Genomic DNA, 16,150 nt, shown 5'->3' on the forward strand with positions numbered 1-16,150 from the left:
GCAAATAGATGTGGAAAATGTTGAAAATGGTGGCTGATTTCATTTTCCTGGGCTTCAAAATCAATGCGGACGGTGATTGTAGCCACAAAATTAAAAGACACTTGCTCCTTGGAAACTTTATGTTTTGATCAATGGAATATTTTATATTTCTGTTCTTTATTCCTAATGGTAAAATAAGGTCCATATAATGTAAAATCAGAAATAATGTTCTGATCTCTTCTCCTCTGGGCATCCTTTGCATCTGTGCCTTCTCAAACTAGATGAGAGAGTACAGCAGTTACAGTGGAAACATTCTACACAGGGTTTAAGTACTAAGGTCCGTACATAAAGGTAAACGGAATATAAATAAAATGAATAAAAGCAAAATAGGAAGCTTTCCCCTCAGGACTGAGGCAAAAAAACTAATTCTTTGTTTGAATAGCAGATGGGGCAGATGGCTTATATTTAGAGGCCATGTTGTACCACAAAAAACCCCAAAGAACCTTCAATACTGGAATCATATTCAGCATGGTAGGATGTCATGTTATGGGAGGAATGTAGGACCTGAATTACTTCGGAGGGAGTCCCTGACACATCTGTTAGATATGGGGGAAATGTTGGCATAATAAACATACTCTTTCCTCTTTTCATGATGTGTGTTTTTCTCTTCATCAAAGGTGCACTGGGGCTGCACATTCCTGTGACCTTCTGCTGGGCCCTGTGCTCTTCCTCCTCAAATACCAAAGGGGCTAAGGAAGGGTTCTTGCCAGATGGATGGCAGTGGGATGTGCTCTTAGTATGCTGAGCTGGAACTCACCTAAAATTTCCAATCTGTTCATAAATTTTTACATTTAGTGTGCCAAAAATATATCTCTAACCTGAATCTATATTCATCCAATTAAATATGTATTAAGATTAATGGAAATCACCCCCCACCCCTTTCTCCAGACTTTTACCATCAATCAATGAAGAGAGACAGACAGGAAAAAGCAGAAACTAGAAAAAAATAGGCTTGCAATATGAGAGATTTTCATTAAAAGGCATAGTTTTAGAGCATGAAGTGACGCAAACTAAGTGGTCTCCACCTTTTTGCCCAGACAAGACTAGAAAGCCCTATAAGATGATTTTGAAGGGAAAAAGAGCTCTGATGATGCAATTTCAAAGACAATGACCCAAATAAAAGTGGTTTTCAGTGGAAAATTTCCACCACTAGTAGGTGGGTGTTGCTAGGCAACAAATATTGCAGTGTTTAATCTCAACCCTTCCTAGCAAATGGCATGATGGAATAAAATAAGCCTTTTGGCATGTCAGCATAGCACCTGTATCTGGCAATTTTTCAGTCGTTTTTAAGAATATTTCTTTAATGCAGGAAGAACTTCTGTTAACATGTCTACCTCCATTTTATAAAAAATTGGTTCTATAATCCATAATGATTACTAGGAATGCACTAAAATTAACATAAAATCAATTAGCGAAATGCATCCTTATAATAAATGCTGAGTGACAAAGAAACACTTGTTGATCATCAAAACTTGAGTGTGCATGTGATTTACTAGGATCAATACTTAGCAAATGCATATGTAAGAATGTGAATTTCGAAGGAAAATATACTCCCTCAGAGATTAGTTAAGAAACAACTATGCATGTATATACTTTTATAATCTGAAAAGACTTAGGTGAAGTTAAGACCTTGTTTGGACTTCCCTGGTGGCTCAGAGGTTAAAGCATCTGCCTCCAATGCAGGAGACCCGGGTTCAATCCCTGGGTTCGATCCCTGGGTCTGGAAGATCCCCTGGAGAAGGAAATGGCAACCTACTCCGGTATTCTTGCCTGGAGAATCCCATGGTCAGAGGAGCCTGGTAGGCTACAGTCCACGGGGTCGCAAAGAGTCGGACATGACTGAGCGACTTCACTTTCACTAAGACCTTGTTTAGTGTCTCTGGTACCTTTCAATACCTGAGCAAATTCCAATTAAAATTAATGTCTTAATGTTACTCATATTGATATTGTTTGTTGTATAATAGTACGAACATAGGTGACACTAAAAAAAAATCTTTATGATTAATTTATTTTTTGGCTGTGTGGGTCTTCATCGCGGCACGGACTTTTCTCCAGCTGTGGGGGGTGGGGGGGGCTACCCTCTAGCTGCGGTGTTCGGGTTTCTCACTGTGGTGGCTCCCCTTGTGCAGCACGGGCTCTCGGTCAGGGGGCTTCAGTAGTTAGACGGCTCCCAGGCTCTAGAGCACAAGCTCAGTAGTTATGGTGCATGGGCGTAGTTGCTCCGCACGATGTGGGATTGCCTCAGATCAGGGATCCAACCCATGTCTCTTGCATTGGGAGGCAGATTCTTTACCACGGAGCCACCCGGGAAGCCCTCACAGATGACATATTTAAAGAAACTTGAAAGACAAGCATGAGCATTTTCAAGTTAACTTCCTGAGACTAAGCACTTGGGATTCTTGTGAATCACTATGTTGTACACCTGAAACATTTATAACACTGTAAATCAACTATACCTAAATAAAAATTAAAAAAGTATATCAGATTCTGATAAAGAAGACTTAAGCTTGATAAGCTAGAAATTAATCTAGCTTGTCACTGGTTGGATATGGGGGTCAGAAGATCTGGGTTCAAGCCTTGATTCTGCCCCTCATTAGACACATAAAGTTGGCTAAGTCATTATACCTTTCTGGACTTTTTCTACAGTTCTAAAATATTCTGCTGTGCTGTATGTTGATCCAGCTCTGCCACTAACTAGCTTGGTGACTTTGACAAGTCACTTAACTTACCCTCTGAGTCACAGTTTACTCTCTTGAGAAGTGATGACGATTAATGGTGGGTACAGCAAACCTTGAGTTGGCACTTATAAAAAAATACGACTCAGACTGGTGTTCAGAGACAAGAAACATTTTTTGTCACAAGAGTGAAAGAATATCAGCTAACATTTATAGGAAAAAAGGGTCACTGATACATATCCCAGTCTTCAAGAAGCTTGCAATTTAGGAGTTATAAGGTGATTCAAATATTTATAATAGAAAACAAAATGTAAGTACAACTCATATTAAAAGTACAAAGTACTATTAATATTCAGAGGAAGATGAATCAGAGTGGTGTTAATAGATCTTGGAAGGACAGGTTGGATTTTAGCAAGCAGGCATTACAGGAGATTCATTATTAAGGAGACAGATATTCTGGGCTGAAGAAAAGAGCTAAGTAGCCAGAGAAATGGAAGAGAACAAAAATATTGAGAAAAAGAGAGTATTTGGGGAATAGCTTAGAAAGAAGCTTAGAACACAACGATCTGGAAGGCCCTGAATTGCTAGAGACTGGACATCACTTGTAGGCAACGGGGAAACACTTTTCATATTTAAATGATAAAAAAAAAGGATAAAGCTGTATTTTGTGAAGATATATCTGATTGGACTATTTAGCAGAATAAAGATAAGAATGCTGAGAGAAAAAAAATACTAAAAGCAGTTATGAAGGATTTTAGTTACCCAAAGTATCAGAAAATGAAAAACTAGGTCAAAATGTCAATAGTGGGAAAATGACAGAAAATGATAATTAAAAAACAGTTAAGGAAACTCACAAGGCTTAGTGACATCCTGTATGCTGGGTGAGGGAGAAGTTAAAACAGATAAGCTTTGAGCTTGCAGTATTAGTAAAATTATCATTAACTGAATGTGTAAAGTCAGGAAGGAGTTCACAGGAGGATGTGGGAGAGGAAAGCGCCCTCATTTTTCTTTTCGCTAACCACTTACATCATCATCTTCATTATGAAATTCAAAATTAAAATAGGTTTTAAATCTGAGGTTTATCATCAAGGCTAGTGTAAAAAAGTCTTCCCTCAAACAACTGTAGAAGAGTCTGCTAACCAGTAAGTCTACAGATAGACCCTTCTGTGTGTGCTACATACACCATCACTTTTCTCAGCTTCTAACTTCTTTTCCTAGCACTTCACCATTTACCAAACCCAACAAGTGTCCAAGTCTCACTTGTCAAGGCCTCCACCAGGCCCAAGATCATTCTCAAGAAAAGTTTATAGGTACCACTGACTACAATATACAGATATACCTATGCTGACGCTCCACAATTTAGTTACTAAGAATATTTCAGCGGAATGTTTTAGAGTTATTAGTGCATCAAACACATTCACGTTGGAAGGCTGGTGAGATGTCAAGAAGGCTTGACAAAAAAAATCAGAGAAGATGTGTCATTTGCAGAGAAAGGCACAGTTCTGAGAGAATTCTACAGGAGAACATGGAGACGCTGAGATGAACACACTGCCATCAGAGAACTTACCTGGGCAAACTTGTGAATCTGCTCCACCACTGCAGCAAAGAGAGCATGGACACTTTCATCAATCAGACTTTGCATGTAATGCACTGCCTCTTCGTCAGACAGGTCTAAACGAAATTTATCCTGAACCTACAAGGTCACAGTCTATTAGCTTTTGAATAAAGAAAAACATAACATTTTGAAGAGACAAGAACAGACAGATACAGATATTATTACAATGACCTCTTTTTACAGCAAAGAAATGGTTCATAACCTATAAGGAGTTCTGAAAACTATTCTCCTGAATGTGTAACTTTACTTTTTGCTATATGCTCTTTATATCACCCCATCTTGGTTGGTTGTAAAATTTTTTTTTTTTTTCAGAAAAGTATTAACAAAGTGAATAGAAAATAATTCTGTTCAGCCCTGCAAATTTAAAAACAGACAAAAAGTAAACTATAAACTAGATCTTCTAAGATGTCCCCTTTCCTATAGGAGTTCCTTATACTTCTGCAAAGAACTACTTCAGTATGACCTATAATTTCTAAAGACTGAGGACTTTTTCATTATTTCATATTAAAACATACAGTTGATTCTGAATAGCAATAAGAACTAGAAAGATTAGTAGAGATATATATCAGAATAGTTCCCTAAAACACACAAGCAAATGTTACCAAATGATTGTGTGTTAGAGCTCAGTTGTATCTGACTCTGCGACCCCATGGACTATAGCCCACCAGGCTCTTCTGTCCATGGAATTCTCTAGGTGAGAATACTGGAGCAGGTTGCCATGCTTGACTACTTCATGCTAACACTGTGCAAAGCACCTTACATGCAGTATTTCATTCTACTCTCCGATGGCTCCGAGGTAGATAATATCTCAATCTCTAAGACACAGAATCTGAGACAGAGAATTTAGAAAGCCAACCCAGGGACCTTTAACTGATGATAAGTGGCTCACGCTTCCAGACGATCTCAGTAACCACTGTACTTACTCCCTTCTCCTCTTATAAATGATCCATATAAACTTCTGAAAAGACAGGCTAGAAGAAAATGGGATTTCCAAGTGGATAAAAAGTGGTCCATGTTTAGTATTTCCTTTTAAGTATGGAGTTGAACTACTACAAAATCAGGAAGAAGAAAAGGCAGACAGTACTACAACCCATCACCGATGCAATGAACATGAACTTGGGCAAACTTCGGGAGATGGTGTGAGACAGGGAGGCCTGGCGCGCTACAGTCCACGGGGTCACAAAGAGGCGGACACGACTGGGAGACAGAACCACCACCACCACCACCCATGGCCCGCTCAGTGCTCTTTTCCCTTCACTGCACTGCAAGTATACCGGGTGATCCGACAGCCCTGCAGGCTCAGGAGAGAGGAGGTAAAAGAGAGGTAGGTGGAACAACTGAAGCACAATTCGGTGGAGGGAGATCTAAAAGTACACCTTCAATCAACTCTCTCATTTCTGGATCCCAGTTAAAGAATTTATTCCATTGTATTCCTTGATTCCTACCTAGGGGGGTCATGTCTGAGAATTTTAAGAACTATTTTTTTAAGGACATCAAAAACACTACAGGGCAGGAAAATCAAAATAAAAACCTTTAACCCAATTTGCCAAAGCCTGCGTACTTATATAAGTGCTTAAATTACAAACAGAAGATATGTATTTAGTATATAAAGAAAATGTTATTCACCAAATATGAAGACATTCTTTTTTTTTTATTTTTTTTAAATTTTATTTTATTTTTAAACTTTACATAATTGTATTAGTTTTGCCAAATATCAAGAAGATTAACTGCATAAAAATGGGTGATTTGTTATCATACATACTGAGTTGTATTAGGCTGCTTGTTATTCTACCCCTGTCCTTTTACCTCTGTGCCTTCCACCCTTCTACAATGTCTCCTCTGACTCCTGGTTATCTCTATCAGCTCCAAACTCTGTCCTTTTACACCTCGTTAGCTAAGGCTGCACTTGAATCAATCTGCAGTGTTTTTTTTTTAAAAGAGAAAGACTATAGAACACTTTATTATATTTTTGTAAATTTTGTGCTACACGTCTCTTATATTAATGCAAATTAAAATAAACTTAGAGACAGTACTTTTTAGATAGCCAGTAGTTGAACATTTATCAACACTTCACAGAGCAGCACCCTTGAACTCTTCGCAAACTGGAAACCCAGATAAAACATATTACTTATCAAGCAAAAGGATGCAAACTTGTAAATCTTAGCCTCTGCACTGTCTTTCAAAAGTAGATAAAATACCCTTTGTTTGAAATATCGTTGAGTATTACCAAAATGCGACACGAAGTGAGTGAATGTTGGAAAAATGGCACCAACAGACTTGCTCAACACAGAGTTACTACAACCTTCAAAATCTGTAAGGAATGCAGTTATCTATGAAGCACAATAAAATGAGTAGTCAATTTCAAAAAATTAAAAAGAAATGATATATATGTACTAAAATATGCTATGGAAAAAAGGAAAATATTGTTGAACTTTGCTATGATTAAATATTTTGAAGAAATGCCATAAAGATAGCTGGTAACAAAAGTTTAAACAATATAATCAAGATTTTCTAAAATGAAAAGTTGAAATAAAAGATCTAATAAGAACAAAAACTACATACTGGAAGAAGAAACAAAAAGACTCCATTTGACAACTACCATTAGAACTTTCATAAATGAGTTCTGAACATAAGTGAAGTCAGGCAAGAGTGAACATATGACAGAGCTAAATGGGTTTAAAATAAACAGCAACAACAGATCCTAAAAACAGCCACACACGCATAGGCACACAAAAGCAACAACATTTGAAATCTGGTGCAGTCATCCATTTTGAAATTTTCGTCAACTACTTATGTTTCTTGATGAATGAGCTTAGGTTGAAAAAAATTACCCACATCAAAACCTAGTGTGATAAGTAGTCCATTTCCTAGTTTGGCCAGGGTGGGGAGTTTTGAAATAGTGCTTCCTAGAAAATAATAAATGAAATCCTAAAAAGAGCATAATTTTCTTAAATGTTAAACAATAAGATTTACATTAAAATCCCTCTCACTGCCAAAGACTCATAAAATTAAGTAAAAGAGAATAGGTTCATTCATGTTTGAAATTATGTAAATATTCTTGTACCTTCCAAATCCATATTGAAATACTAATGCCCAATGTGATGGCATCAGTAAGTGGACCTTTTGAAAGGTACTTAGATTATGAGGGTGGAGCCCTCATGAATGATTAGTGCTCTTATAAAGAGACACCAAAGAGCTTCCCGGCACTTTCCACCCTAAGAAGTACCCTTTGACCCCAAAGGGGCTTTAACTTGACCATTCTGGCACTCTGGACTAGTATTTAGAGCTTCCAGAAGCATAAGAAATAAATTTCTGTTGTTTACAAGCTACCTAGTGTCTGGTATTTTGTTATATTGATATATGTAGCAGCCCAAATGGACCAAGACAATGTTCAACCCACAGCTGTATGTTTCTAATAATGTTGAGTCAATTACATCAGAACTTAGCGCTTTTGGTGAGAAATATTATTTACAACCACCAGAAAAATTCCATCTTACAATTTTAGTAGTTTTATACTTCTATAAGTTAAAAAGCTATACTATCTTTGAAGCTCATTATTAATAAGCCCCCTGCTATTTAAGATCATTTTATGTTATCTTTGGATAAATAAAATGTGTTATATACACCCCCCTCAATGGCTCTGGTAAAGAATCTGTCTGGTATGTAAGAGACCGGGTTCAATCCCTGGGTTGAGAAGATCCCCTGGAGAAGGGAAAGGCTACCCACTCCAGTATTCTGGCCTGGAGAATTCCAAGGACGCTACAGTCCATGGGGTCACAAAGAGTTGGACACGACTGAGTGACTTTCACTTTCAGTGAATCGGAGCCAGAAATTAATTTGAATAAAAAAAAAAAATCTTCAAATTTATTACTCCTTTCTCCCATCTCTCACTGCATCTCAGGGTAAGATAGTTCTGAATAACTGCTCATCTATGTGAAAGCTTTCTTTAATGCTTCTCTTTGCAGGTTAAGTTAAAAGCAGGTCTCTACTCTCCTAACACAGTAAGAAACCCCTGTAACCAAGGGTATGAATGGGAAAGATAAAGAACAACTGTTTTCTTCTATATACTATTATAATATTTTGTTTCTGATTCTTGGCATGCTTGGTCTGGGAGTACCAGGAAGCAGGTATCTTAGTAGGAATATTAAAGAGAAGCTAAACTTTTTAGGACAAAGAGTAAGGGTGGTGATAGTAAGCTTCCTGTCTTGATATAGTGAGCTACTCATGTGACTGTGGGCATAAACAGGGAAGGGGATAAAACTAGTTGCAGAGGGCTTGAGAGGCTGTCGTATTCTAAAATGTGAAAAAGAAATATACACAAGGTCTCTTTCTTAATTTACATTACTTAAGAGTCTAAGGGTCGGGACAAGGGGAAATGGGTTGTTAAAACCCTTATACTTCTTAAGTATGAAAAGTAGACTATGATATCTGAGGGTATATGAAAATTACCTTTTTCACAGTTTTATCTGGTTCAAGAGCAATATCTGGAATGTTTGCATCCACCATCAAGGAAAACAAATTCAAAATAAGATTAGAATACCTAAAGGAGAATGGGAAATAAAAATAAACAGCAATGTGTTAGAATTTTGCCATTCTTTCTCATATTAAGAGCACTCCTACAAGTAGTAATACTTAGATTTTTATAATGATTACTATTACTCTTATGGAAAATAGAATGTATGCTTATTCACCAGTTGTCTCAATGAAAAGCAAGACTTGAAAACGTATCTTATTCTAGGGCCTTGATATAATACCACTTCTAGGTCTCCCAATAGGGAACACACCTTTGGAGTAACCATCTAATAATGACATTTTTTTCATTTTAAATTAAGTATATTCTTTTCAGAAGAGATCTAAGGGGGAATCTGCTTTATACCATTAATTACATTTTACTAAGGAATGAAGATCTGTCTTTGCTCAATAAGACTACCTCAGTGTGTCATGCGTAATGAGTGAAGGGGTAATGTGACTCCATCTGCTATCTTAAGACTACCTTGGTGTGTCATGGGTACTGAGTGAAAGGAAATAGTGTGACTCCATTCATGAGTCATAAGTATCCTCCAGGGATACTAATCCCACCATCTTAGAAAATACAGTGACTGGTCTGGTTATAAGCATCCTAAATGGAGGAGAAAATAGCTCATACTCTTCTACACTAAAAATATACAAGATACCTAAATCATTTCACCTTTGGAGTATGTGGACCCCTGTAGGAATGTTTATCCTTATCAATGTTCAAACTTTTCATCTTCCTCTAAACAAAGAGAAAGTATGTTACTATTTCAAATGTTCATTACTAGAGGTGGAGCCATGTGGGGAAAGGTGTCAGTAAGTGTCCACTGGGCACAGGCCACCTCCTGCTCAGAACACTCTCCTCTTGGACAGTTACACCCTGAGTGGTAATGCAGCATTGCAGTGATAGAAGGAGGCCCAGATCTGACTTTGGGGATGGATGTGAGTAAAAAATTTAGTTTTAGACAACGAAGGTTTTTAGCTGGTCTTGGTAAAAAGTTCTGGATCTGTTCCCCCTAAACTGAAACCATGGAGTCACAAAGAGTTGAACACTACTTAGCGACTAAACTATACATATGCTGTGCTTTGCTTAGTCACTCAGTCATGTCCAACTCTTTGCGACCACATTGTCCACCAAGTTCCTCTGTCCATGGGATTTTCCAGGCAAGATTACTGAAGTGGGTTGCCAGTTCCTTCTCCAGGGGATCTTCCTGGCCCAGGAACCGAACCTGGGTCTCCCACACTGCAGTTAGATTCTTTACCATAAGAGCCACCTGGAAGCCTATATATATATACACATATATATATAGGAACAAAGAAAGATTTTTAGGAACGAAGTCATGGGCAAAAGATTTTTAGGAACAAAGTCATGGTCAACTGTGTCAAAGCTTCAAGGAAGCAAAAGTGGCCACTGGATTTGCTATAGGTAACTGTTTATTTTGATAAAATTAGTTTCAATAGCAGAGCGGGACTGGAAGACTTACTGGAGAAGGCTGAGGAAGAAAAGAGGCAAGTAAGTGGAGACAGTGAGAACTTTTAAAAATAGATGTACTGAGACGGAGAAAACTCCTAGAGGAGAACATAGGCAAAACACTCTCTGACATACATCACAGCAGGATCCTCTATGACCCACCTCCCAGAATATTGGAAATAAAAGCAAAAATAAACAAATGGGACCTAATTAACCTTAAAAGCTTCTGCACATCAAAGGAAACTATTAGCAAGGTGAAAAGACAGCCTTCAGAATGGGAGAAGATAATAGCAAATGAAGCAACTGACAAACAACTAATCTCGAGAATATACAAGCAACTCCTACAGCTCAACTCCAGAAAAATAAATGACCCAATCAGAAAATGGGCCAAAGAACTAAATAGACATTTCTCCAAAGAAGACATACAGATGGCTAACAAACACATGAAAAGATGCTCAACATCACTCATTATCAGAGAAATGCAAATCAAAACCACCATGAGGTACCATTTCACACCAGTCAGAATGGCTGCGATCCAAAAGTCTACAAGTAATAAATGTTGGAGAGGGTGCGGAGAAAAGGGAACCCTCTTACACTGTTGGTGGGAATGCAAACTAGTACAGCCACTATGGAGAACAGTGTGGAGATTCCTTAAAAAACTGGAAATAGAACTGCCTTATGATCCAGCAATCCCACTGCTGGGCATACACACTGAGGAAACCAGAAGGGAAAGAGACACGTGTACCCCAGTGTTCATCGCAGCACTGTTTATAATAGCCAGGACATGGAAGCAACCTAGATGTCCATCAGCAGATGAATGGATAAGAAAGCTATGGTACATATACACAATGGAGTACTACTCAGCCATTAAAAAGAATACATTTGAATCAGTTCTAATGAGGTGGATGAAACTGGAACCTATTATACAGAGTGAAGTAAGCCAGAAAGAAAAACACCAATACAGTATACTAACCCATATATATGGAATTTAGAAAGATGGTAACAATAACCCTGTGTACGAGACAGCAAAAGAGACACTGATGTATAGAACAGTCTTATGGACTCTGTGGGAGAGGGAGAGGGTGGGAAGATTTGGGAGAATGGCATTGAAACTTGTAAAATATCATGTATGAAATGAGTTGCCAGTCCAGGTTCGATGCACGATACTGGATGCTTGGGGCTGGTGCACTGGGACGACCCAGAGGGATGGAATGGGGAGGGAGGAGGGAGGAGGGTTCAGGATGGGGAACACATGTATATCTGTGGCGGATTCATTTTGATATTTGGCAAAACTAATACAATTATGTAAAGTTTAAAAATAAAATAAAATTTTAAAAAAAAGAAAAAAGAAAGAAATAGGGGAGCAGTACAATGTTAGCAATATCCTGGTCTTCTCCCCACTATTAATGGAAGCCATTAACAGTGGCACTCACCTAGCTGTGGCAGTTAAGAGGGATTAATTACAGTTTGAGGCTGTAAAATTCAATGGGGGAAGGAGGAAAGTGAGGATTAAGGTGTATTATATACAGTGGTAGGGTAATGAGACTGACGTTGAAGACATGGAGGAATGAAAAGAGCTGGAAGGACAGATGGTGTGCTGCTCAGACAGTGAAAAGCACTGGATCAAGACTTTGAAGGGCTAACTTGACTCTTAATGAGAAGGAGTGGCCAAGGCTGGCTTTACATGAGGACCAGGCCCTGTGAGGCCAGGTCACAGCTGGACCATTCATGAAGATGTTGAAGTCACAGCAGCAGGCCTGAAGAAGACAAGAATGAAAGTTTTCAGTGGAGGAGAATGACAGGGAAATAGGCAGTTGATGGTCAGCAGCAGGTAATTTATCTGGTTTCATGGTGTGCATCTATGCTTTTGTAAGAAAGCCAGGAAAGAAAGGTTTAGAAACGGCATTTCGGAGCAGGAAGGCACCAAGACCTTCTTTAAGCTCTGCAGTTTGTAGGAAACGGATACAGCAGAGGGTCTATGGAGAAGGCTGTAAGGACTGCAAGGCACCAGAACTTCTTTAAGCTCTGTGGTTTGTAGGAAAGGGATACAGAAGAGGGTCCATGGAGAAGGCTGTAAGGACTGTGGTGTCAGTAGGATACAACAAACTGCTACGCATTAGGTTATGAAAACAATGGTACTCTTTCAGTGCATCCTTAATAATTCATGCTCTGCTTTGTTGACTATATAGGATTTTTCCCAGTCTTCCCATAGGGGAATCTCAGAAATCTACTACAGGGTAACTCAAGATGAGGAATGCAAGGCTCAGTTTTGAAAAGGATATTTCAGTGGTTCTCCAACCTGGCTGCCCATTAAATTTTCACCTGGGAAGTTTCTTTAAAAATACCAATGCCTGGGCAAATCCCAGGATGACTGAACTGATGGGCTGCAACTGTTTTGGTCTCCCCTCCCCAACAAAGATCCCCAGTGATTCTCATGCACAGCTAGGATCTATGTTAAAATGTTTGCCTTTAATATAGCCCAATATGTGTTCCTTTTGTAAAAGGCACATATTAATGTTTCTGGATTATCTGTTGGTATAAATGTAACTAGGCTTCCCAGGTGCTCAGTGGTAAAGAATCTGCCTACCAGTACAGGAGACACAAGAGACGTGTGTTCAATCCCTGGGTCAGGAAAAACCCCTGGAGTAGGAAATGGCAAGCCACTCCAGTATTCTTGCCTAGAAAATTCCATGGACAGAGGAGCCTGGTGGGCTACAGTCATGGGATTGCAAAGAGTCGGACAGGACCGAACACACACATATATACATAAATGAAACCACCCATGCTTCTATTATTATGGCAAAGGGAAACAATTTAAATAAATACAAAGTGGAATATTTTCTAAGAAGCTTAAATATCCAATTATTTTGCAGATTATTTGTCACTACATTTCAACTGTATTAATCTTTTACATCTGTTGCCATTAACCTACATTTTCTATTTAAAACAGAACCAGTGACACCAAACAGAAATTAAACATTAGTTATTCAAGTTCTATCCATAAAAACAGATTAAAGGTTACTAAAAATCTTTAATTAAAACCATTATCAAAAGAAAATATAAGGTTAAGGCTAAAAAATGAGAGTGAGAAAAGTGCAAAACCAAGTCTAGACAAAGATGTAAAGATGGATATGATATAAATAAGATTTTGATAAAGGAGTAGGTTAAGCACAGTGTTCAAGGAAAACATACGCACCAATCATCAAGTTACTCACTGACTATACAAAGATGCTCTAGATTTTTCAGTAAAAATCTTCAATACTAAGAATAAAAATCATTAACTACATCAAGTGAGGTTCTTATAGCATTTCAGAGGTCTGCTTCCCCTACAATTTATCCATTTTGCATGCAGTGAATATCAGAGTAGAATTCTATATAAATATTTCTTTAATAAGTGTACTAGTTTCAGGAGGGAAAAATAAAAATGAAGTTAACAATGAAAAGTAGTGTGATCCACAGATTCACTCTTTGGTGACTTAAGACATCTTCTAAGACAGTGTGAGAACTTTGCTTGATACAGCAAAATGCATTCCTAACTTCAGTATTTTTACTGAAAAGTTTAGGCTCTCTTGGGCTTCCCTGGTGGCTCAGAGGTTAAAGCATCTGCCTCCAATGCAGGAGACCCGGGTTCGATCCCTGGGTCGGGAAGATCCCCATGGATGGAGAAGCCGGGTAGAAGCCTGGTAGGCTACAGTCCACGGGGTCGCAAAGAGTTGGACACGACTCAGCGACTTCACCTTTAGGCTCTCTTTGTATCACTGATGTCCAGCATAGTGTTTGGCATAAACATGGATTAAGAGAAGTTTATGTTTTCCTTCAATACTTAACTTTTACAATGTTTGAGCATTACTACTGCTGCCATAAGAGTATTCAAAAAATAAAATTTCCAATTCATTATTGGTATAACAATGCATTCTGTTACATGAAAATCACTCCATAAAATGTGTTCTGGCGTCTGTGTAACTATAACCATTCATAACTTAGTTCAAATGAGATTGCTTGGTTTATGTGGTCCACAATGTATTCAATGATTTCTTATTGATTAGCAATCAACAAAAACCATGAAAAGAACAAGAACAAGGTTAACACCCTAATAATAAGTGTGTCAAATATTCTTACCTGTAAACAAACTTTTGGCTTTCTGGCTAATTCTTATGTCCTAAGGGAAATTTTTACTAACAGAAGCATATTCTAAAATACATTAAGAAATAAATGTTGACAAAAATATTAAGGCCCAGCTAATTTTAACAGTGAAATTCCTGAAAATAAAATATTAAAACTATGTTCATGAAGACTTAACATAAAGTGAGGGAGATTAGTCTTCATGATTTTTCTTAGTAGTGAGAAAGTTAACTTTGGCTCTGCACAAACAATCTGCCTCTATTTTCTCATTTTGCTGAATTGCTACTAATCCATTATCAATGATAGTTTATAAAGCTTGATGTTTTCTTTCTGCTTTCAATAAGGGAGAATACCTTTGACATTTCTCTAGTTATCATTTCATATTATCTTGTCTGTCTCCTCACTGAGATCACCAAACTTTCATCTAGCTGTGACTATTTTATATTAAAAATTCCAGGTGTTAAAGTGGAACTTTCATCTCTGAAAGTGCTTCTGCACATCAGGCACTGATCTTCTCATTATTCTTTCAGCATTTCTACAAAGTAAAACTGAGCCACTCTACCACCCAAAGGATAATAACGTGGCTGTCTGTAAAATGTACATTAAGATCTGTGACAGCAGTGGAGCCTGAGTTAACAGTGAAGTAGTGAGCCGCTGCAAAGATGAAACTTTAATACAGGACAGCCATTCACCTGGGACCAGTAGCATCAATATCACCTGGGAACATGGCTTCACTCAAGATATGAAGCAGGAATTTTCATACAAATATTGAAGGTTTTTATTCAACACACATATTCTGAGTGTCCATAAACTGAAGTTACAAAGACAGAAAAGATAGCGCCTACATGCATAGACAACTCATTTCTACTGGTTATATATTCACCTGGAAGAGAATACAGGTGGTCTCTCAAGCTGGGATTTTTCTGGTGGACTAAGAATATTCATTTTGCATTAGTTAGGTTAAAAATGGAGTTAGGGTCAAATGATCCATCATTTTTGACTAATCATCAGAGCCAAGTCCTGAATTTAAAAAACATGACTTTTAATTTATGTTCAGTCCTAAGTAAATTTGGATGAAGGAAGCAGAGATATAGTGGCCTTGGGAAAAAAAGGATAGAGAAAAAAATTAATAGCTTTTTTTAAAAGAAGAATGACTGATGTGGTACTAAAGACAGACAAAACCATTTGCAACATTTACTCAGTTGTTTAACAAACCTCACAATGCTCCTCAAGAACAACCAAAACTAAGGCTGATAAAGGTGTTAAAGAATAAAAATTATCTAACTAATCATTCCAAGTTAGCTAAATGGTTCATTCTTGTGTAATGTCAACCTCCCTGGGATTTGTTGGGACTTAGCAGTCAGATAATTAGTGAGAAAGCAAGAAATTGTCTTTTTCCTTTGAAATTAGACTACTTATCAAAACAGTCATCAAATATACATTAACAAATACTGTTGCCTGTGTCATTCTGAAAAAGAATGATGCTAAAAAAATGTATTGTTATTGTTTTAGTCTCTAAGTCATGTCCAACTCTTCTGCGACCCCATGGACTATAGCTCTCCAGGCTCCTCTATCCATGAGATTTCCCAGGCAAGAATACTTCATTCTCCAGAGGTTCTTCCCAGCCCAGGGGACTGAACCCACATCTCCTGCATTGGCAGGAGGATTCTTTACCACAGAACCACCAGGGAATACATTTAAACAAATATTTTTCTT

General features: G+C 37.9%; 1 protein-coding gene and 1 non-coding gene across 2 annotated transcripts in view; one reads left to right on the forward strand and one right to left on the reverse strand.

The window, feature by feature from the left end:
- PIK3C3 (phosphatidylinositol 3-kinase catalytic subunit type 3) overlaps positions 1–16,150 on the reverse strand; it is a 165,828-nt gene that overhangs the window by 2,072 nt on the left and 147,606 nt on the right. The window contains exons 23-24 of the mRNA XM_055559404.1: positions 8,779–8,869; positions 4,282–4,407 (exon numbers count right to left, since the gene is read on the reverse strand). Of these exons, the coding sequence (XP_055415379.1) occupies positions 4,282–4,407; positions 8,779–8,869 (217 nt within the window). The remainder of the gene's footprint in view (positions 1–4,281; positions 4,408–8,778; positions 8,870–16,150) is intronic.
- Positions 13,889–13,960, forward strand: TRNAW-CCA (transfer RNA tryptophan (anticodon CCA)). The gene has a single exon. It is a non-coding gene; the product is annotated as a tRNA-Trp (tRNA).

This window comes from Bubalus kerabau, chromosome 21 (genome assembly GCF_029407905.1).
Source record: "Bubalus kerabau isolate K-KA32 ecotype Philippines breed swamp buffalo chromosome 21, PCC_UOA_SB_1v2, whole genome shotgun sequence".
Classification (NCBI taxonomy): domain Eukaryota; kingdom Metazoa; phylum Chordata; class Mammalia; order Artiodactyla; family Bovidae; genus Bubalus; species Bubalus kerabau.